Source organism: Amblyomma mixtum, chromosome 8 (genome assembly GCF_055824585.1).
Source record: "Amblyomma mixtum isolate Tamu chromosome 8, ASM5582458v1, whole genome shotgun sequence".
Lineage (NCBI taxonomy): Eukaryota > Metazoa > Arthropoda > Arachnida > Ixodida > Ixodidae > Amblyomma > Amblyomma mixtum.
The window spans coordinates 147,937,042-147,959,501 of record NC_143019.1 but is presented as its reverse complement, the minus strand read 5'-3'; the positions used below and the strand labels follow the sequence as shown (position 1 = coordinate 147,959,501).

The 22,460-nt window shown below is 47.8% G+C and overlaps 1 protein-coding gene across 7 annotated transcripts in view; it reads left to right on the top strand.

The window, feature by feature from the left end:
- Nucleotides 1-22,460, top strand: part of Git (ARF GTPase-activating protein GIT1) — a 240,005-nt gene that overhangs the window by 115,382 nt on the left and 102,163 nt on the right. For all 7 annotated transcript variants that reach the window (XR_016284798.1, XM_089555369.1, XM_089555368.1 and 4 more), the window contains 2 exons: nt 14,913-14,961; nt 18,391-18,540. Coding sequence is in view for 6 of the 7 variants with exons in the window: in XM_089555369.1 (XP_089411495.1) it covers nt 14,913-14,961; nt 18,391-18,540 (199 nt within the window). In the remaining variant the exon portion in view is untranslated. The remainder of the gene's footprint in view (nt 1-14,912; nt 14,962-18,390; nt 18,541-22,460) is intronic.

The following is a 22,460-nucleotide window of genomic DNA, read 5'->3' as shown; positions in this document are numbered from 1 at the left end:
CGCACGACGTCCGTAAGTGGCCACGTGAGCCTCCTTAGTCGCACCGAGCGTCCTTGTGTGCGTTCGAGCCACTACGCGTCTCAACACAATTAACGCCTAACTGCCACTCGGCTCATTAGGCTGGTGCCACAGCACGGCAAAAATTCAAAAATTGCTGCCCTCCAGGATCAAACACTTTATGATCCTCGATAGGTCCAAATACCTCAGCGCGCGACACACTTGAGGGCAAGCTTTCTCCGGCGCGCCGGTTCGAACCATGTACTGCGTGAGGAACACAGCCCCTGTTCAGTCTAATCATATCAGTACGGCCACTTTTGCCACATTTGATTTGGCGTTCTGCAGCACGCAACATACTATTGCCTGCGCCGCCTTTCAACGTGAAAGCCACGCACCTGCCTCCTGTTACTCTGCCTCGCTTGGAGCCATTGGCATTCTTCCTGCACGGGCAAACCTTGGAAACGCCGCGTCCTGCTTGATAGGCTCTTGCTGACTTCGTGGCATCGTCTAACTCTGAGGCTGCATGAGATCCCTGGCAGTCGCTTGACCCTAATTCGCCTTGTGGCAAGTCGCCACGCATCTCCTTGTCCTCGAAGGACCTGGTCGGACGCACATCGGGTGCGTTCAGCAACTGCGCGGCGCTCTGCCCGGTCGGCGCAACAGGCCCACCTCCGTTCTCTGCCTCGGATGAAAGGCACTTTCCATCAATAACGGTACGAGGCTCTTCATGCCCCATGCCCGACACAGTATGCCGTTCCAACAACGTTACACTTTCTCCTGTCACAAGCTCGCCGATCTTACATCTATAGTCACTGGCCGCTTCAGGCTGAGCGAACGGCCCTTTTTCGCGGCTTCCTTGAGACCTCGTTTTTGGAATTGTCAGAGTGACCTCCAACAACCGTGAACTCGCGTCCGCGTCCCTGTTGTCATTTGGGGTAGAGCTAACCTTTGTAGCTGGATCGTCGGAGTGCGCGTTCACCGCCTCTAATACCGCGACGCTGCGTTCCGTCACGATACTTTCTTGAACTGCGACTCCAGCTTCGCAGAAATCTGGCTCACCCTTTACCTCTGCCCGGCTGTCCTCTTGACCTGCGCCCGACAGGCATATGCCGTTGCCTTCCAGCACTGGCGGCCTCTCCACTCGGGACTCAGAGCAGTTCTCCATGGTTAGTTGACTAGCTCTCCTGGACTCTTTGAGCTTAGCGAGCTCCAGCGCTAGCTGCTGGCGCTTTGCTTCTAATTCCTCCAAGACGCACTTAACATCCTGAGGTTTCTCCTCGCACAGCGGCGCCTTTCCTCCATTCACTTTCGCAAGTTCAGCCTGAAAGTACGCTAAACGCGCCTTCGCTAATTCCACTTGGTACCTCACATCGAGTGTGGGCCGGCATGGATAACCCTCCATACCGCCGTCTGTACCCCTCAACTGTCCTACCGGCTCGAACACATGCACAGGGACGCTAACAATGCGACGAAGGAAACTCACAGTTTCGATGCGTCGATCCGCATTGCCAGCTCCTTGGCGTCGGAGTCCACCGCCACTTTCCCCGGACGCTGCGATGAGCTGTTGCACGCCGCTGGTCCGCCGCCGATGACCGTCAAGTTATCGACGCGCTGCTTTTCTGGACCGTATGCCGTCCCGCGTCGCTGGACTACTGCCGTGGTCCTTGCGTCCTTGCCGCCGTCTCTCCGCAGGTCCTTGCTCGAACGCTGCTGTTGCCTGACCGTCGCCTTTCTCCTTGCGTTCAATCTTCTTCCTGCGCCGTCTTCCGATGGCCGCAGGATCCTGTCGACTGCGCCAGTAAATTTCAGCAGGTTCTTCTTCTTTGCACCAGAGGTGCCCCCGCCAGAGACGGTTGGTTTCAACTCGAAGACTGAAGCTTGATCTCTGCACCAGCGGTGCCCCGTCAGAGACGGTCTCAAGATGTGTTGACACGCAGGGATAAAGAAAGGCAATAACTGAGGTTTATGTACAGATATTTACAGCGTACAGAAGTTTAGACACTCGAGACAAATTAACGGCACAAGGACAAACAACAAAAAGGGCGGAACTGGCTAATACTAGGGGAGGCCCCTACTCGGCGTTGCCGAAGATGCGTTGCATCTCACCTTAGCCCAGAACCCCGCTTCCGGCTCCGGGGCCCAGTTTTAAAGACTTAAAGGCCCGGCCCACATTTGGTGGCTTCCAATCATGTTACGATGTTCACATGATTGGTTTATCGAGAGCCTGGCCAGCCCTCCAGCTTCCGTAGGGCAAAACGGCCTTTCCACAAACCCAAACGCACGGTCGTGTCAAATGAAAATAAACACAAATATACATTCGTGCTCGGTACTGCGTGTCGGGTGGACACCCGTACTTCCCGGCGCGTTCGCGAGCGGCCGCGTTCCAAGAACGGAGACGCTCCGCTTTGAGTGCCCCCAGCCGCGTTCCGATGACCCCCGCGAACGCTACCGATACCTTACAGCTATCGCATACGTCTGGTTTCTACTTGTGCCTAGTTTTCTCTTCACTGCTTTTAGGCTATCACCGTTCTTTAGAGCATGCTCGATTTTCTCCATGTTTATTTATTTATTTATTTATTATTGATACCCTCAGGGCCAAAGGCATTTCAGAGGGGAGTGGTTACAAGTTACAGAAAGTGAACAAAAACAAAAATTCAACATACAAGCGTCATGTTCCTGGTTATACAATTCAGTAAAAGAAGTAAGCATAATATGTAAGTGCAAGGTAAGAGAACAAACAAAGGAAACTAAAGTAAACAAAGGAAATGGAGAATGATAAGTACATTTGTTGTGAGCCTTAGTATACAATGTTAGCTAAATTGTTACGGAAGCGCAGGATGTCTTGAATGCAGGCTGTCGATCCGGGAAGGTGGTTCCAATCTGCTGATGTACGGGGAATGAACGACTGAGAACAAGCTTTTGTTTCGTGCGACATTATACCGACCTTGTGAACGTGATCTAGCCGTGGAGAGATGAAAGACGGAGGAGATATAAATTCATCGCGTAGATTGGGACAGTTGTAAAAAATTTTATGAAATAAACATAACCGTGAAAATTTTCGACGGGAGGCTAAGGGTGGGAGGTTGAGCGTATTTTTCATGGAGGTGACACTTGCAGTACGATTGAAGTTAAGTAGGATGAAACGGGAGGCGTTATTTTGTACAAGCTCGAGTGCATTAATTGAATTTGCATAGCTGGGGTCCCAAATTGCAGATGCGTATTCTAATTTACTACGGACAAGGGTTTTATATAACATGAGTTTTAGGGAGGTAGGGGAATTGGAGAAATTCCGGCGTAGGTAGCCTAGCATGCTGTTAGCGTTGTTAATTATGACGTTAATATGTAGCGACCAATTTAGAGTGGAAGATATATGAACTCCGAGGTAGCGATATGACGTGACGGCCTCCAGTATGGTATTATTTAGACAATATGCACCTGTAGTAGATGATGTGCGGGAGACACGTAAAACTTTGCATTTAGAAGAATTAAGTTGCATTAACCATAAGTTGCACCATGCAGATATAGCAGATAGATCATTCTGTAGAGCGCATACGTCGTTAGTGTCGTTAATTTCGCGAAAAATTACGCAGTCATCAGCGAATAAGTGTATGTTGGAGGTTACGCAAGAAGGTAGGTCATTAATGTAAATAAGAAATAAAAGAGGGCCTAAGACGGATCCCTGTGGCACTCCAGAATGGACGGGGGTTGATGGAGAGGTGGCATTGTTAGCAGTTACGAACTGAGTGCGGTTGCAAAGGAAATATTCGAGCCAGGAAAAAAGCCTCGGATCAAGGTTTAGTTTGCTTAGCTTAAAAAGTAGTAATTTGTGGCATACCTTTTCGAAGGCTTTTGCAAAGTCGAGGAAGACGCAGTCAGCTGTTGAGCGGCGATCAAGGATGAGATTAAGTTTATGCGTAAATGATGCTAACTGAGTTTCGCAAGACAGTCGCTTACGAAAACCGTGCTGCATGTCTGTAAAAAATGAATTTGACTCCAGGAAGTTCGCGATACCTGTGTATAATATGTGCTCCAATACTTTACATGGAATACTTGTCAAAGATATGGGACGGTAGTTAAGGGGTGAATTCTTGTTACCTGATTTATGGATTGGGACCACCTTCCCGACCGTCCAGTCAGCAGGCAGAGCACCGGTGTCGAGGGACTGTTGAAATATCTTGCAAAGCAGCAATGAACAGTAAGTTTGAGAACCCTTAAGAAATTTCGCGTTGATTGAGTCAGTACCTGGACTGGAGCATGGTTTAAGGGATTCAATAATCTTCTCAATACCGCAAGCTTCGATGCAAATGGGATCCATAGTTATGTAGTTGTAAGTCTGCGCTTGTGGAAAAATGGCGTTAGTACAATGAACAAAGTTATTACAGAATGTGGAGTTCAGTACCGCTGGGCATTCTGTATCTGGGATGGCAAGGCCATTCTCGTCTAATAAGTTAATGGTATCGCTGTGGCTGGGGTTGACAATGCGCCAGAACTTTTTAGGATCAGTGGAAAGAATGCTAGGAAGTGTATTGTGAAGAAAATTATTTTTTGTGCTTTTAAGTGCAGTTACGTAAACGTCATTAGCTTCGCGGTACGCCTCCCATTTTGCGTTACTACCAGACCTTTTCGCAACTCTGTAAAAACGTTTTTTTCGATTGGACAGTCGTTTAAGATAGGAGTTGTACCACGGGGCTCTCAAGTGGGAACAGATTGTCCGTAATGGTATGTATGTATCTGTTAGTTCTTTAACTTTGGTAACGAATAGATTCCAGTTAGTATCGACAGAGCGGTCATCAAACCCGTTGCAATAATAATCGAGAAATTCGGCGAGTTCCCTGTTAATGGCCTGAAAATCAGCTTTTTTATAGTCGCGGATGTGTTTAGAAATCTTCTCGGCAGGGGGAGTAACGATGCAAATGTCAAATGAGAGCGATAGATGGTCGCTGAGACCAGGTAAGTAAGTGATTTCTGAGGCCATATCGGGATGGGTAGTCAGTATTAAGTCCAGCGTGTTTGCAGTGGTATTAGTTATTCTTGTCGGTTGAGAGACTAGTTGGGAAAAGGAAAAAGTGGAACAAAGGTTTAAGAAATCGGTGCTTAAGTTAGAAGAAGGGTTCTGAACTGGGGTATCAAAAGACCAAGATATGTTAGGAAGATTGAAGTCGCCAAGTAAGAAAACAGGCGCCAGGGGGTGTCGTGTGCAAACAGCATTTATGGCATCGTGCAGATCATCGAGGAAGTTAGCAGAGTGACTGGGAGGACGGTAGCATACCCCGAAAACAATTTTTGAGTGTCCAAGTTCCACGCATGCCCAGACAATCTCGAGATCTGTTGTGATGTTAATAGCGTAAGACCGGAGTGTTTTACAAATGGCAAGTAATACGCCACCACCCTGACGTGACGTGCGGTCGCAGCGATAAAAAGTGTATCGGGATGAGTTGTGGAAAATTTCGGTGTTACGAATGTTAGAATGAAGCCATGTTTCAGTAAGTGCAATAATACCTGCGTTACACGTGTCAGCTACGGAATGAAATGCGTCACGTTTGTTTACGATACTTCTTACGTTAGCGAAAAGAACAGATGTGCGTGGTGAAGGCGACGACTGCCCACGTCCCCTCTCGTGATGCTACAGGGCGTTTTTGGTGTTTTGGGCATTTGATGAAGGCGACCGCGGTGTGTCCTCTTCGGGTACTTCGGTGGGAAATTCCTTTATCAGTTCGATGTTGTTTGTCACGCTGTCGTACATGTAGCACTTATTGTTAACGTAGAGTTTGTTGTAACGAAGCTGGAACTTTGGCGACTGAGGCAGGCTTTTAGCGAAATTAGTAAGTTGCTGGCGCGCGTTACGGGTTGCTGGCGAAAAATCCTCTGATACAGAAATGTTGTTAGTTTTAAGTTTAGCTCGACATGCTAGTATTCTGCCACGGTCTTTAAATGAGCCGAACCGGATAACTACAGGCCGACATTTCTGATGTGAAAACGTACCTATCCTGTGGGCCCGCTCAATGACCGGTTGATCAAAATCAGTGCCTAAAGAAGTTGAAAATGCAGTGATAATTTTTTGTTCAGTCTGTTCCCAGGTTTCACGTGCGTCGGGTATACCGCGTAAGATTAAATTGTTCCGTCGTGAACGGTCTTCAAGGTCATCTATACGAGCCTGTAATTCATACTGTCGCGAAGTCAGCTGTTCGACAGTATCTTGAGTTGCGGCGACGTCGAGTTCTAGGGTTTCCAGAGTTTTGCATCTGCTTTCAATCAGTTCCAAACGGTTGAACACGTCAACCAACTTAGTTTCGAGGACTGCCTGGCTTGATTTGATTGTGTTAACGTCTGCACTCAGTTTAGTTTGGCCAGTCGTGAGTTCAGACGTTTTTTTGTCAATGCCTTTAAGTAATTTAATTATCTCATTCATTTGCTGAGAATCGTGTTCCGGATCATTAGAGGCAGAGGCGGTACGTGTGTTGGGACCAGGGTTGGACTCGACGTCGCCGCAGCATAGCAACAGATATGCAGAGTCAAAGCAATCGCGGGCAACAGCACAGATCACCCTTGGGCAAGGGAGCGAAATAAGGAATCTGTTATCGTTTTTCTTAACGAAAAGAGAGTGCCGGTTACACACCTGGGGTGCGAAGAACAGATGCGTGTTAGCCGTGCTGGCGCAATGGCTGCTCCCTTGCCCACTGAAGATGGTGACGGGCTGCAGGGCCTTTAAGTGTTCAGGCTGCTGCGGTGTCGCTGTGGTAGCGAAGAGCCTGATATCTGGTACGATGACAGGAGATTGTTCCGCGATGTAGGCGCATGCGTGGCAACAGCAATCGGTCGCATCGGCATCGGGTAGACAGCCAGCTTCATGAAGTGTGACTGGCTGCGAAGCAAGCAGGCAACACGTCGCCAGGGACAGGAACGCCTGGGGTGCGAAGAACAGATGCGTGTTAGCCATGCTGGCGCAATGGCTGCTCCCTTGCCCACTGAAGATGGTGACGGGCTGCAGGGCCTTTAAGTGTTCAGGCTGCTGCGGTGTCGCTGTGGTAGCGAAGAGCCTGATATCTGGTACGATGACAGGAGATTGTTCCGCGATGTAGGCGCATGCGTGGCAACAGCAATCGGTCGCATCGGCATCGGGTAGATGTTAAACTTCCTGATGTCGGTTACCTTGCGCTTATTTATTAGCTTCTATTCTGTTCTGTTGTATTCTCTCTATGGAGTTAGAGGTCCTCATGCTTTGCCGTTTCTTTAGTCTCTTGAGATAGCTTCCCGGTATCCTGTCGAATCATCCTACCGCCTACTACTCCGTAACGATAGCTGTGAGATGATCATTCATTCATAATTAAATTCAAAGGCGCCAAACCATACGCACACACACACACAGGAGAAGAAAGAAAGACGAGACAGAGCGCCACTCACAACTGATTTAATGTGCAGAAAGACACGTACACATGTGTCACTGTCGGCGCATGCGCAAGGAAGACATTCAGCTTTGTGAAGATAAGCAGCGATCAAAAAACGCTTTTTCAGCCTTATACAGGTTTATCGATGTTTCTCTGACGCACAAGTTGGCCCTCTTTTCGATATGGAATGCTTCTATCAGTTCTCTGGCTTTTGTCACACTACTCTGTGCCAAAATCCGCACATCAGAAAAGCATGGTTCACAAGTGCGCGATGGGCAGGTTCTGATGTGCATGGGTAAATGGGGGCCATCTTTATTTTGTTCTACATTTCTTTGATGTTCTCTGATCCGCTCATTGACACATCGCCCGGTTTGTCCGATGTAGGAACTGCCGCAGGAGAGGAGAACTTCGTACACAACCCCTACCGCACATTTCGTGAACGGTCGCCCATGCCTGGTACCGCAGCCACTTTCTTTTACTTTTTCTTTTCTTTTGGCTATTCGAGAGCAAAGGCTTCCGAGCTTTTGGGGAGCAGTAAAAACGAGTGGCACCCCATGCCTACTGGCAACCTTCTTCAGGTTGTGGGCCAACTTGTGCACATACGGCACAGCCACCGGTCTCACCTCTTCTCGAGGGACCTCCTCCCCTACTCCTACTGCCTTCTTCTTCAACTTCCGTAGGAGGCTTCCGGCAACCTGTGTCACGACCGAACCAGGGAACCCGGCTGAAGCCAGCCTAACCAATTGATTATCAAAACTCTATCTGAAAAGGCTGAAAAAGCGTTTTTTGATCGCTGCTTATCTTCACGAAGCTGAATGTCTTCCTTGCGCATGCGCCGACAGTGACATATATATACGTGTCTTTCTGCACATTAAATCAGTTGTGAGTGGCGCTCTGTCTCGTCTTTCTTTCTTCTCCTGTGTGTGTGTGTGGGTATGGTTTGGCGCCTTTGAATTTAATTGTGAATAACTACCAACTAGCCCAACAACAAGTTCTTCTAAGATCATTCATTGTTTCAACATTACGGTCGTCATCTTCAGTTAAAGCGCAAAATCTGTTCTGCTGCAAAATCCTGAATTCCTCTACCTTCCCTCTTAATGCTAACTCGTTAGTAGCCTTTCGCTTCACTAGTTTCCTCCATTCCCTCTTCAAATATAAGCTAATACGAGACCTTACCATTCTGTGGTTGTTGCATTGCACCTGTCCGAGGACCTCCACATCCTCTACGATGCTGGTGTGAGCGCACAGTATGAAGTCTATTTCATTTTTAGTCTCATCATTGGGGCTCTTCCACATCCACTTCCTCTTGGCTCGTTTGCGGAAGAAGGTATTCATGATCCGTTAATTATTTCTATCTGCGAACTCTACTATCCTGCCCCATAGTCACCTATCGCCTGGTCTCCAGCCTGCTTCTTGCCTACCTTCGCAGTGAAGTCGCCCATCAGTACAGTGTACTGAGATTGTACTTTGGCCATCACCGATTCCACGTCTTCTAGAAGCGTGCAACTATCTGCTCGTCATGGCTTGATGTAGGCCCGTAGGCCTGCACCACCTTCAGCTTGTACCTCTTATTAAGCCCAATTACGATAGCTGCCACCCTCTCGTCAGTACTGTAAAACTCTTCTATGTGGCCAGCTATATCCTGATTGATGAGGAATCCCACGGCCAGTTCTCGTCCGTCCGCTAATCCACAATAGCACAGTACGTGCCCGCCCTTTAATACTGTATACGCCTCATCTGTCCTCCTAACCTCACTAAGTCCTATGACATCCCAATTAATACCAGCTAATTCCTCCAACAGCACTGCTAAGCTAGACTCACTGGATAAGGTTCTTGCGTTAAACATTGCTAGGTTCAGTTTCCACCGCTGCTGGTTCCTGCGACCGGTCGGCCGTTTCTGCAGCTTGGGATGGTCCACCCATTGCCCTGCTGTAGTTGGCCACGGCGCCTGCCCTCGCCGGGAAAACACTCGGTTTGTCCGGCCTGTGGTGCTGGGAGGCTCAGGTGGGCCCTTTCAGCTCCCTTTTCTGGGGCGCTGGCCTCTTTTGGCCCCGTGTTTTTTGTGATGCTCGGTCTCTGGGCCTCGCACTGAGGCTTAGCCCTAGCAAAACTTAAAGCCCCCCCCCCCCCCCCCCCCCCCCCCCTGGGTCTCCAGTGTTCGCAATTCTCCTCCGGGTTTTTGGTAGAAAGAGGACTCCATGTGTACGGACAGGCCTGGAGTGTGGCCTGATCTCGGTGACCTGAACCGACAGCGCACTCCCTCACCAGAGCAGGATTTGGCCACCCTGGTGCAGTACCTGGCCACAACCTTCTGTGAACACACCAGTTGACCCTCGGCCCTCAGTCCCCAGGGGCTGCAGAGCAGCGGACCAAGGCGGTGGTCAGACCTGTGACGCAGCTGAGAATCTCTGGCTCCGGACAGGACGCCTGGAAATGTGGCAAAAATCTTGCATAAAACAAATTTTTCATTTTTTTTATTGTTTATTCTCATGGGCTTCAGAAAACGAACAGCAGAACAAAGTTGATTAAAAACAAATCTTCGTTAAGCATTTTCTTGGTCTGAGCCTTTTTGAACCAGTTAGAACTGGCACTGAACCCAGAAGGCATGAACCCAGATAAGAACCGAATCCCCCAAAAATTTTGGTTTGACAGCCTGGTGCAAACAGCTGGTGCTGGGGCATGCACAGAGGCTCCCCACGGAGGACATGCACGGAACACATGGGGATTGGTGCCCCTTTTCAGACGACTGCAGTGACTGGCACACTCTTGTATTGTTCGCCCGGGCCTTCCCCAGCTTCCTGCGAGATGGTGCTATACACTCCGCTGGCTCCGCCACTGAAAGGCATTGTACTGGTTTGCACAACTTAACTTTCAAAAAATTATAGTTATTCAAGGTTTGCAGAGCTCATTGGTGTGAAAATTTAATAGGGTCAAGTTTTGAAAATAAGGTGAGAAAGTATATGAAGGAAAGCAAAAATAGCGCTGCATTTATTCACTGCAACAGAAATGCAGGCAATACATTCTAAGCTGGCAGGGCATGTAGCACAAACCACATTTTGATGTGGTAACAATGAGATCATGAGACAGCAACATCAAAATATAGTTTCATGCATATAGTGCTGAGAAAGTTATCAAGAAAGAAGCAAAGAGAACGTTATACTTTTTTATGGCAGCAGCAATAAGTATCACACCGTATTCTGATTCCGTGGCACGCGTTGGGGCTGCGACCACTCCTCAGATAGATGACAGGTCGCAAACACAAGGAAAATCGAACATTTATCCAGGCATTTACAACTTGTAAAAACGCGGTGCTGCCACAGTCGTGCAGCGCGGTAGAAGGAACGAAAGAGACACGAGTTACGTAAGATGACAGGGAGTTGTAAAGAGGGAGAAAGAGCGGGGAGGAGAGAAGTCCAGTGTTCGCAGATGAAGCCCGGGCGGGAAATTCAAACTGGACTCAGGACAGCAGCACACACCGTCTATTCATATCAGCAGCAGTTCCAGCTGTGCTGAAAAATGCAAAACGTTCACAGCTATTCAAGATCTCAAAACGGAAAAATTACTTTGTTATCACAGACAAGGGCACGAAAATGACCTGGCTCGTTATGCCATACACGAGGACGATCACTGACACCAAGAGGAAGAAAAACATTCTCTTGTTTGTAACTTTGTTATCACAGTCTGCAGTCTTGACCCCCTGTGGTCCATTGTCGGGCAGGGCCCGACAACGCAACTCGGTCGTAGCGGTCCGCTGTTGGGCACCGCCCGACAAGGGTGTTTGCGGTTTAAATTTCGCGGTTTTTCTCACTGCGATTTGTGCGCATTTTTTGTATACATGATTCGCCATCTATTGAGGGATAAGTAAACTTTGTTTGTTGAAGTTTACTTTCTTTTGCACTAGGGTGCAGCACAATGCTCAGCACTGCTTCTGGATACCAGAGTGCTGTCGGGCGCGAAACCGCATGTTCGCGCGGTTCGCTGATAAGTATGGCCACTTTTTCACCGCGTGCGTTTTTTCGGTGGTGCATTTAGTGAAAGCGATGATGACTTCAGTGAGGAAGAGAATTACGTGCCTCCATCAGATAGTGATGACAGTGATTCGACAGAAACGAGTGACGACGACGGCGGTGGAGACAGCAGCTTTGTTGACACACAAGGGAACAGTGCGCGGCCACGTGCTGCGGACTGGAAGGTGTACGCGGATAATGTGCCTGATTTCCCTCAATTTCCCTTCACTGTCACGAACGCAGGATCACAAGTAAGCGGTGGAAATCTCAACTGTGAGCTGGATTATTTTGAGCTGTTTTGTACAGACGAGCTGATGGACAATATTGTACACGAAACAATCGGTATGCACGTGAAAAGATTTCGAGTGAGCTTCCAAAGAACTCAATTTGGAAGGACTTGGAAGGCGTGACCTGGACAGAATTCAGAGCTTTTCTTGGAGTAATTATAAACATGGCCTTGAATCTGAAACCAGAGCTGAAGGAGCATTTTAGCCAAGATATTGTAAACAAGATGCCTTTCTTTCCGCATGTTCTCGGCCGGCAAAGATTTCTGCAAATGTTTTGGATGTTGCACGTTGCCCCGTGCCATGATGCCTCTTCAGGTCGGCCGGCAACTCGCGGAAGCAAGATCAGGGACGTTGTGCATTACATTGACGTGAAATGCAGAGAGCATTTCAGAGCCGGCCCCAAAATTTGCATCGATGAGGGCACCGTTGGATTCAAGGGCCATATCTCGTTTAAGGGGGGACGAGGGTCTTAAAACTGACCTTTTTATTTGTGGCTAGAATCTGATGAAATTTTGCACACAGATGTGTTTTTCTCTTCTGATTTCAAATATGTAGTCATAATTGAGCTGGTGGTCTTAGATCAAAAGTTATCTTAAATTCGAGTGTAATTAGGTAATTTCTTATGCAGCTTTAATGAACTTTCTCGTCGCATTTTGTTGCTTTTATTTACATGAATTGATAGCCAGCAGATTCCCATACCCGATGACATTTTTGCTTTTTTTTGTTTAGGCCACATATAGCTAGCAATTTACAATTAGCTTAAAGAGTTGCAGTGTAAAATACTGCAACCTTTTACTCTCGACATAGTATATCAGGATGACATACCTTTAGAGAAAAACGAAGAATGTCATCGGGTATGGGAACTCTCTGGCTATCGATTCATGTAAATAAAGACAACAAAATGCAAAGAGAAAGTTCATTAAGGCTGCGTAAGAAATTACCGAATTACATTGTAGACTTTGTAAGAAATAAGACCACCAGCTCAATTATGATTACATATTTGGAATCAGAGGAGAAAAATACATCTGTGTGCAAAATTTCATGAGATTCTGGCCATAAATAAAAGAGTTAGTTTTAAGACCCTCGTCCCCCATTAAATGCTATAATCCGCAAAAGCCAACCAAATGGTGCATGCGTGTTTTCGCACTTGCCGACTGCTGAACGGGGTACATTTTGGCAATTGAGCCCTACTGCGGTGGCAGCACTGCAACTGACAGTCTCCGCTGCCCCGAGCTCCCCTTCTCCACCTGCTCCAGAGAGGGCTATGCTGCCACCTCTGCACAGACACTTCGCCAATGCTTGCCGCCGAGGAGTTGCTTCTACAGAGAAGAGTACTACGGACTGGTGCTGTGATGCCAAATGGCAAGCAAATGCAGGTCAAGAAAAAGGGCAAAGTGGCAGCTTACAGACTGGTGCTTGCTTGGCGGGACAAGCGTCAGGTGATGGTACTCAGTTCTGCCCACCGTGTGACAAGAAGTGGCAAGGACACAAGCAGGAGGAAAGAGAGTGACAACGAAGAAACCAATGGTCATGTGTAGTCACTACACAGAACACGGGGGGGGGGGGCAGTTGACCGTGCGGATCATTACTGTGCGAGCTATGCATTCTGTCGAAAGACAATTAAATGGTGGCGAAAGCGTTCTTTTTCTGGCTTGTAGAGGTTTCCATTGTCAGTAGCTTTATTTTGAGGCGCCCACAGCTGCAGAATCATGGTGAGAAATAACAGCGCCACCTCAGCTGGTGGGGGGGGGGGGCATCTGCGCGGAAGGAGTGCGAGGAGGATGGGAGGCGGAGGAGCCATTTCATCTACAAGCTCCCGGGCTGAAACAGCTGGGACTGTGCTGTTTGTAGCGGTCGAAAAACAAAAGGAGGGAAACGGTGTTTTTCCGCAAAACCTGCAGTAACAACCCTGGCTATCACACGCAGCTCAAATATCGGCAGAGGGGCTGCCTGCAGAAGGCAAGCGAAAAAATAAATACCCTGCGAGTTTTTCTTCGATAGTTCGTGTTATTCTTCGCGGCGCCACAAACTAGCAAAATAGTTTCGGACCAGGACAGCCGGAAAGTGGGTAAAAGTTTCGGACCGCAAAGTGTTAAAGATTGCTTCACTAAATTTCTGACAAAGTTAGCGCAACACAAAAACAATCGCAAGAAAAAAGACAAGACGACGCGCTACTGACAACTGACAGGTGATTGCTTTTGTGTTGCGCTAACTTAGAAACTGTGCACCAACTCACCCGGCAACAAGTTTACTTGAGTGCTTCACTAAAAAACAAAGACGAAAGTTTACAGCTGTTAAATTCGGTGGTACACCTCAAAGCGTGAGTGCTTTGCGTGACAGCAGCTTGGTGAATTTTTTGAGTATGAGCTCTACAAAAGCTTCTTTCCTGTGGTAGGGATCTTATGAAAAGAACTTTGCGTGCAAAATGGCTCATGTTGCAGTTATTAGACTGAAGTGGCGCCCAGAAAGGCACTGCACGAACTCCGCTGGTGGGATGATGCACCATAGCGTCCGAACCCAGTCAGGGCAGGGCATCCTAAAATTAAAGGAGGCGCTGACTTTAGGCGCCCAGTAGGTGTCACCGCTTAACAGCAACAGCGCAAGAAAAGGTGGCACACACACTACACCGACATATTCCAATGAAGAAACAAACATTTCCTGCTCAAGCACACAGTCTGAGCAAAGTGATGGGAAGATATTTACGAAGATAAAACTCCTCTTCTGCGTGTTCTTTCTGACGCTTGCATCAGCCCAGGCTCACGGCTTGATTTCCCCCGACCGGTAATACTGGCCTGAGCAGCTGGAAGTCGGAAAGTGATTCTTCAGTTTTTAACCCTGAAGATCTTCGTAAATATCCTCCCATCACTTTGTGTGCTTGCGCAGCTAGTTTTTTCATTGGAACAAATCAGTTGAGCGGTGCCTCTGTTTGATGCCCTGGAAAGCAGCTGACTGCCAAGTAAGAGCAGCTCTGCCCCAGTTTCTGATGGCCATTTTTGGAGACAGTCGGCACAGCTTTATTCCATGGACTGGCTTTGTGTGTTTGAAAAATAGACGATTTCAACAATGCCTGTTGTGCCATTCAAAGTCAGCTGGAAAGCATTCGGTAGATTATGGAATGATGTCCACCTGGAGATGTGGGTGAATTCCAGCTGCCTTTGCTCCACAGTCACACAGGAGAGGAATTGTGTGTTGTGCTTCCAATTTTATGCCTTAAGAGGTGTGTCCTTTTTCTGCAGCCTGGACTTGTCAGCGCATGCCCGGGCAGCCAAACACAAGCTGCAGGCGGTGAGTCTCATTGCGTGCTTGAATGTGATGGTGGGGATTCTTTTGCAGGGATGGGAGACGAGCATTTATAATTTTAATTTGTCATTCAAAATCGCTAAAAAATGTGGGGTTTTGATTGGGTAGATAAATACTCGTTTAACCTCGGCTGACAGAGGTCAAGACCGCCGGACCCTACCCCGTGATCGCGTATACACTACCGAGCGCACGCCGACCACGGGGGGCCTTGCTCTGAGGGAACAAAGGAACGACACTCTGGCTGACGCAAGCAAGGCATTTGTTGCTACAACAACAGTACCGCCAGCTAGCAACAAAATACGTTGAGGAATCGAGGGCGTCCGACTCACCAGCACCGTTACGAGCGAATGTTTGCCCACACTAAGGCAAAAGGGAAAACTCCGAGGCGGGGCGGGACGAGCTGTCGGACCATGTTCCCACTACGAGGCCGCCCGCCGGTGGAGAGGCCCAACTTCCCGTGCCAAAGAGGGCCATCTCCCCCGTGCATTCATGCAGCAGTCAAGCCATCCGTGGTGCTCATGTTGCTGTGGCGCCGGCGCCCTTCCTTGTTAGTTAAAGTAACTAACACTACTAGAGAGGGTGCATTGCGGGGAAGCCGCACGGCTAAGGAGGGTGCATTGTTGGTGAAGCCAACCACAGGGGACGAGAAAAGCGCGTCCCCACAAAATAAACAAACAAACTAAAGTGCCATCATCAGTGTGTCCCACCATGTGACCACATCCTGCGAAAATATCGCTCATTTTCTTTAAGTGCATGTTTTTTTCTTTCAGAAGTGTTCATCGTGTTTGATTATAATTTTATGCTGTCTCCTGTATGCCCTTTGATGAAAAGCAATGCTCCCTTCGCATCACCGGCAATGTGCTTTTAGCTTTTGTCACTGGATGGCGCCACAGTATTTTTAATTTCTTGAATGTAGCAGTAACCACGATCCACTAAAACTTCTGTGAACAAGGTGTACGCCACTGTGTCTTGACAGCTTTGGTAGTGGAAACTAAAATGGATACTATCCTGTACTAAAATAGTGTAATTACTCTATGGAGGGTGAGGTACATCACTTTTGCTGACGTGTAGTCGCCATCACCAGGGTGGACTCGTAATGGCCATGAGATTCCTGCTGAAGTTTGGTTTGCGGATAGAAGCAGCCACTAAGGTTGCTGACAGGGGAGGAGCAGCAGAAAAAATGGAAGTCTGGGTCAGTTGGCACTGATTTTTGCAACAGCGCTACACAACGAGGGAGACAGCGCCGTCCTTGCTCGTTGTGTAGCGATGTTGCAAAAATTGCGAGGAGCGGCCGGCAGTAGACCGTGCCTGCCACTTGTGGTATTGTTGCGCCCGAAAAACTTGCTTCTCTGCCTGGGCTACTGTTTCATTTAAAATTGTTTTCTTTCTGTGAAATTGCATTGTGTGATAAGCCCTCGTTAGCAGACATTAGATATGTGCTGCACTTGCCTAGCTTCAGTAGACACAACTGCAGGTTTAACAGCATGGTCCGGTGAGTTAATGGAGGGTTTAATGCATGGCTAGGTCTCTGTTGCCTTGGAACGTTGCGCTGGCCGTAGCAGTAGGGTTGAAATGGGGGCCAGTTGGTACATTGCACGACAAGGGACAAGAGAAGGAGTGTACACGCCACAACGACTGGACTATCAACTGAAATTTATTAGAAAAGACATAGTCCCTGCAAGGCCAGCAGAGCATGCACAACAGCAGCATCACAAATCACTGAGCATAAGAGACACAAGATATCGCATCTACCATGACTGACCTAAAAATGGCTGTTGCTACGCATGCCACTTCCTTGGGCTATCTGACTTTTCAAGAGAAAAAAGGGGGCTTCATGGGTTATGAGAAAGCATTTGACTCCTTTCAAACCTCAGCAGTCATGCAGAACCTTATGTCAAAATACTGTAATGGCTGCATAGCTACCATAGTCCTCCATAAAGCCAGCACTAAAATTCCAATAAGGAAAGGTTCTGGAGGCAGGGAGACACGATCTCGCCAATGCTATTCACTGCCTCTTTGCAGGAAGTATTCCGGAACCTGAAATGGGAACAGTTGGGGATAAGAGTTAATGGAGAATACCTGAGTAATCTGTGATTCGCTGATGACATTGCCTTGCTACGTCACTCAGGACATGAACTGCAAAGCATGATCGATGAATTAGACAGGCAGAGCAGAACAGTGGGGCTAAAAATTAACATGCAGAAAACTAAAGTAATATTCAACAGTCTAGCAAGAGAGCAGCAGTTCACAATTGGTAGCAAGGTGCTTGAAGTAGTAAGAGAATATGTCTATTTAGGGCAGGTAGTGATAGCTTATCCGGACAATGAGAGGGAAATAACTAGAAGAATAAGAATGGGGTGGAGCGCATATGACAGGTTCTCTCAGATCATGAATGGCAGTTTACCAATATCCCTCAGGAGAAAAGTATACAACAGCTAGATCTTACCGGTACTCACCTATGGGGCAGAAACCTGGAGGCTAACAAAGAGGGTTCAGCTTAAGTTAAGGACAACGCAGTGAGCTACGGAAAGAAAAATGATCGGTGTAACATTAAGAGATCGGAAGCGGGTGGAATGATTGAGGGAACAAACGCGGGTTAATGACATTCTCGTCAAAATCAAGAAGAAGAAATGGGCTTGGGCTTGTTAATAGGAAAAAACGGCTTTATAGAACTGCTAACTTGCATAACCGGCCCGCAGCGTGGGAAAGGTACCACCAATGCGCGAATGAATATAACGAAAAATTAGCCTCCGCCAAGAAGAAGTTTTTTTCTACCAACCTACATTCTATCCTCAAATCCATCCTGAATAAATTCTGGCGCATTCTTTCCCCGAAATTACGATCGAACGTAATCTAACTTTTAGACGCTGATTGTGATCCAATAGACCCAATAGATCCAAAGAGTGCACACAAATTCTAAATAAATATTTTTGTTCAGTCTTCACCTCAGCTGCTTTCAGTCCAAATATTTCCCCAACAATGCCCATGCCTCAAATCGCTGTCACCGCGACTGGAATAGAAAATCTAATCAGTTCCCTGAAGACTTTTTCATCATCTGGCTGTGACCACATAAACAATAAACTCCTGAAAAACACTAGTCTTAAGTTCTTAAGACTGAAAGAACTTGAAAGAACGAAAGACTGAGAGAACATAAAATTAACGTTGATACATGTGAGAGATTGGCTGAGTGTGCCCAACGTAAAGTGATCGATAAACACGCTGAGATAGTTGAGGCAGCCGAGATAGCAAAGCTTGGAGATGATTGCATCAGCAAACCATCTGTGCTTTTGGCAAAAAAAGGAACTGGAGCTGTTGGATGTACGATGATTCTCGTGGAAGTGATGGTGATATGTGTGGCACGTGTGTGGTTCGCAGCAGTGCGTGCCTCGAAGTAAACTTGTTCCCTGCATGCAGCTGCCCGAAGCCCTGTTTGTGGAGCTGGCCCGGGACCTGTACGATGAGGTGGACCGGCGGGAGTGTGAGGCCCTGTGGGGTGGGGCCACCCTGGTGGGGGCCGTGCCCTTCCTGCCGGTCAGCCCCGAGCTGTCCTCCACCCGCAACCAGGTGAGGCTTCTCAGGTGCACTTCCTTTAGTGGGCATCAGAAAGATGCTGGCAGGCAGGGTGGACCGTGGCCATTTGTGCAGCCTGTGCAGGGGAGTCAGCAGGGGTTTAGGCACACTGGATATCTGCGGCCGGTGTGGTAGACAGGGTGCACATTTCAGGATAGCAGAGTGTTTGGCACTACTCTGGTGGTGTTCTTCGTGCCTGTGCTGCGAGATGGGCCTCCACCAGTTCCTCGACCGTATTGTGCACTGAAGGAGCCATTCCGTGGGTGGCTTAGCGAGTGTCTGGTATCGCCCCGGTACAAAGTCTCGCCTGAGGCGAGCGTGCCAGATTGTGCGTGTCCCCACCTGGTCCCCCCAATGGCATGTGCAACCAGCAACCCTTGGCGGAGCCTTGGAGGAGGAGCACAGCTCAGCAACCATACCAATAAGTGGTCTGGCCACATGGGTGGCCAGACCTGTTCACTGCAGCTACTTCTGCCCTCCACGGTCTGTAAGCATTGATTTGATGGGCCTGCTTTTGCCAGCAGGCAGAAAAAGCACTCCTTTGATGGGCCCGGTTTGGAGCAGCTTGAGAGTCCAACTGCTGTCTCACATCATCCTGTCTTTGTTTAACTGGGACAAACATATAACCCTGACCACAAACAGCTGTGCTCTGTGTGTTGGATTTGAGACACTTTACGGTTCAAGCAAACAGAAGCTCGGGCGAAGGCGCTGCTGTGCGGGGGAGGTGGGGGCAGTTGGGGGGCGGCAGATCACTCAACTCCCCCTTATTTTTTTTGTTGATACTGTCAGCCCTGTACGGGGCTTGTACAGGGGTGGAAAAAAAAAAAAAATGATAAGAGTGATAAGAGAGAACCTTTTGTTCTAACTTAAATTGGTCAAAACACGTCGATTTAACTTGCTCCAAGGCACTGAAGAAACTCGGATTTTTAAAACGCACCTTAAAGGATTCGACTAAAAACTGTAAGTTGACGGCGTACAAAACTCTGGTAAGGCCTGTGCTTGAATACGCCTCGGCAGTCTGGTCACCGCACTTCGCTAAAGACATCACTAAACTAGAAAATGTGCAGAATAAAGCAATAAGATTTATATATAAACGTTATGACCGCCAGTTCTCTCCCACAGCTCATGCCCGCACCTTATCACTTGACACACTTCAACACAGACGCATATGTGATCTCGCCTTATCACTCTTCACAAGATCATCAACAAATGCATTTATGTTGACGCCCCGCTTTTCTTTTCTTTCGCCAGTTCTTCAGCACGTGTCACTCGCCGTACTAACCCGCTTAACATTGTGCCGTTTATGCCGTTTTTGGACTCTTTCAAATATTCATTTTTTCCTTCGACAGTGGAGCTATGGAATAATTTGGATATTACATTACGTCAGATGTCTGTTGACCGCTTTGCTCAAGAATTGTCTAATCATGTATTTTCTTATTAATAGCACACTTTTGTTTATGTTTGTTTGTTTTTTTATGTTTATGCACTATCCTACTGTTTTATCTGTTTTCCATCCTATGTACCACTCCTGCAATGTCCCAACTGGGATAGCAGTATTTGTAAATAAAAAAACAAGTACCACATCCTAATGCATATATTTGCAATAATAAGAAAGCAACACTTGGGGGTTAGAAACAGTGTTTGCAATTGGCACAGAATAAATTAAGAGATTACATAGCAGGTATACAACGCTGGATGCACTTGCAAATGAAAGAAACTCATTGGCTTGAAAAAACAAGAGTGTCTGTGATGCTTGTGAATTTTCCAACAGGCATGCATTGTATGGCAGTGTCAGGTAGAGAATACCACGCATTATTCGCTCTTGGAAATAAACTGTACTGAAAACAACCATTGCAAAAAGATGGGGCTGGAATAAACATAGAATGACGATGCTGTGATGTCTCATTAGAATTCATTTTAAAAAAATTGCGATCTGTCACTATCAATTTGATTATGGATAAAGTTTCTTTTTGGGCAAGTTGGAGCATATCGATCGGGTAAAAAGTTTTAACGACAACTCATGTGTCAGTTAGTGCATGTGTTTGTGTGCAGTCTTTGTAGCGGCCTGTGTCTGTCTGCGCAAAAACTTTTTCCACGATCGATGCGCCTTTGACATCTAAGCCATTGTATGGTTTTTGAATCAGAAACTGAAAAGAGCATGAGAGGAGAAATTAGGTGTGTATTATTCAGTGGTCTCTGGCCAATACCACATGGTGGTGATCCATGTATACCAATGTCTCATGTATGTGGTGGTGATCCATGTATACCAATGTCTCATGTATAACTACTGAGAAGAAAATTTGCAACTTAAGTCAGGCATCTGTAGTCCTTCAAAGCTGTCATTGATTCTCTGAACTGTGCCCTCTGCAAGGCGGTTTGGTTGTGAATGATAAAAGGGAGCATGCAAATGTCTTCCGTAGTTCATCGGAAGAGACAACTTATCATCTTTGATAGCCCACGATAGTGGAGCCCTAAGCAAGAGCTACACTGCAGACAGGCTTCCTTGCATCTGCGTAGCACCACACACCTCCATGAAGACAGCGAAAAGAGCTGCTGTAAGAAACTGGGCCGACCTGTGCCCACAAATAACTGTGGCTCGGCGGTCATAGAACAGAATGCCCACCGCTCTCGGTCCTGCTCAGTTGAAAGCTGATGGCCAACTTTTGGGGTACAACATGCAAGGTTACCACAACAGTCTGTCTGGAATAGTGTCGAATAGCTTGAGCCTGGCTGTGATCCTTCGAGATATATCTGGTCGTGTTTTGCACCACAAATAAAGCAATAAATCCACGTGGCGGCAGCTTTGAAGAATCAACAAATAAACATTACAACCCCTCTCATAGGGTAGCTTACCTTGCTCTCGCAGGGTGTCTAACGGCCGGGAACTGTGAGGGTGTAGCTGGAGGGGTTCTGTGTCGGGGAAAACTGAAATTCACGCAGTGTTTTCATGGTACCAGAGTGCCAAGCATTGTCATGGCATCTTTTCACTGGCATGGCATTCTGTCCAGTCCTTTTCACGTAACCATTGTTTTGTCCGTGAAGTACCTGGGTGCGACTCGTGAGCTGCTGCCAGGAGGCGCCCAGTTAGCGCTGTGGCCACCACAAAACTGCTCGCAACAAAGAAGAATCCCTCCAGCTCGTCTCGGATGCGGTAAACAGGCTGTGCACCTGGAGGCCACTGCATGACGTCCCGCACCATCCGATCCTGCAAAGTTTCAGCCACGAACTCCTCACGGGTTGTGCACGACGAAACAAAGCACGCCGCGTCATCAGACCCTTCCGGCTCCATGCGCTCCACAAGTGAGGCATTGGTGAGAGGGCATCCGCCACAACATTCTCACTGCCCTGCTGAAATTCTATTGTGTAGTTGTAATCGAGTAGCCAAGCGTGCCATCTTGCGATTCTGAAGGGTCTGCAACCCACCCTTCTGTTGTCAGCAGAGTTACCAGGGCCTGGTGATCTGTGCGCAGAATAAACGAACGGCCCCACAGGTACACATGCCAGCATCCGCAGGTCCATGCACGCGCCAAAGCTCGCCAGTCGAGTACTTCTTTTCCGCGTCTGTCAACAATCCCCTGGAAGCAAAGGCAACAGAAACTACTTTGTGACCACGCCACTGCTGCAGCACTGCTCCGAGGCCAATTCCGGACGCATCAGTTGTAACGATGGTCTCAAGGGCAGGATCATGCAGCTGCAAGCATCTGTCAGAGAAAGAACGACGCACTTCATCAAAGCAAGTTTGACACTTCTACTCCCGCTGGAACTCGGAATCTTTTCACAGCAGCTCAGGAAGGGGTTCGACCATCTCGCCGTATCGCTGAATGAACTTAGCGTAATAGCCAGTCATTCCAAAAAGGGAACGTAACGTTGCCTTGTCCGTCGTTGCAGGTAGTGTACAGCGTTCCGCTCACTTG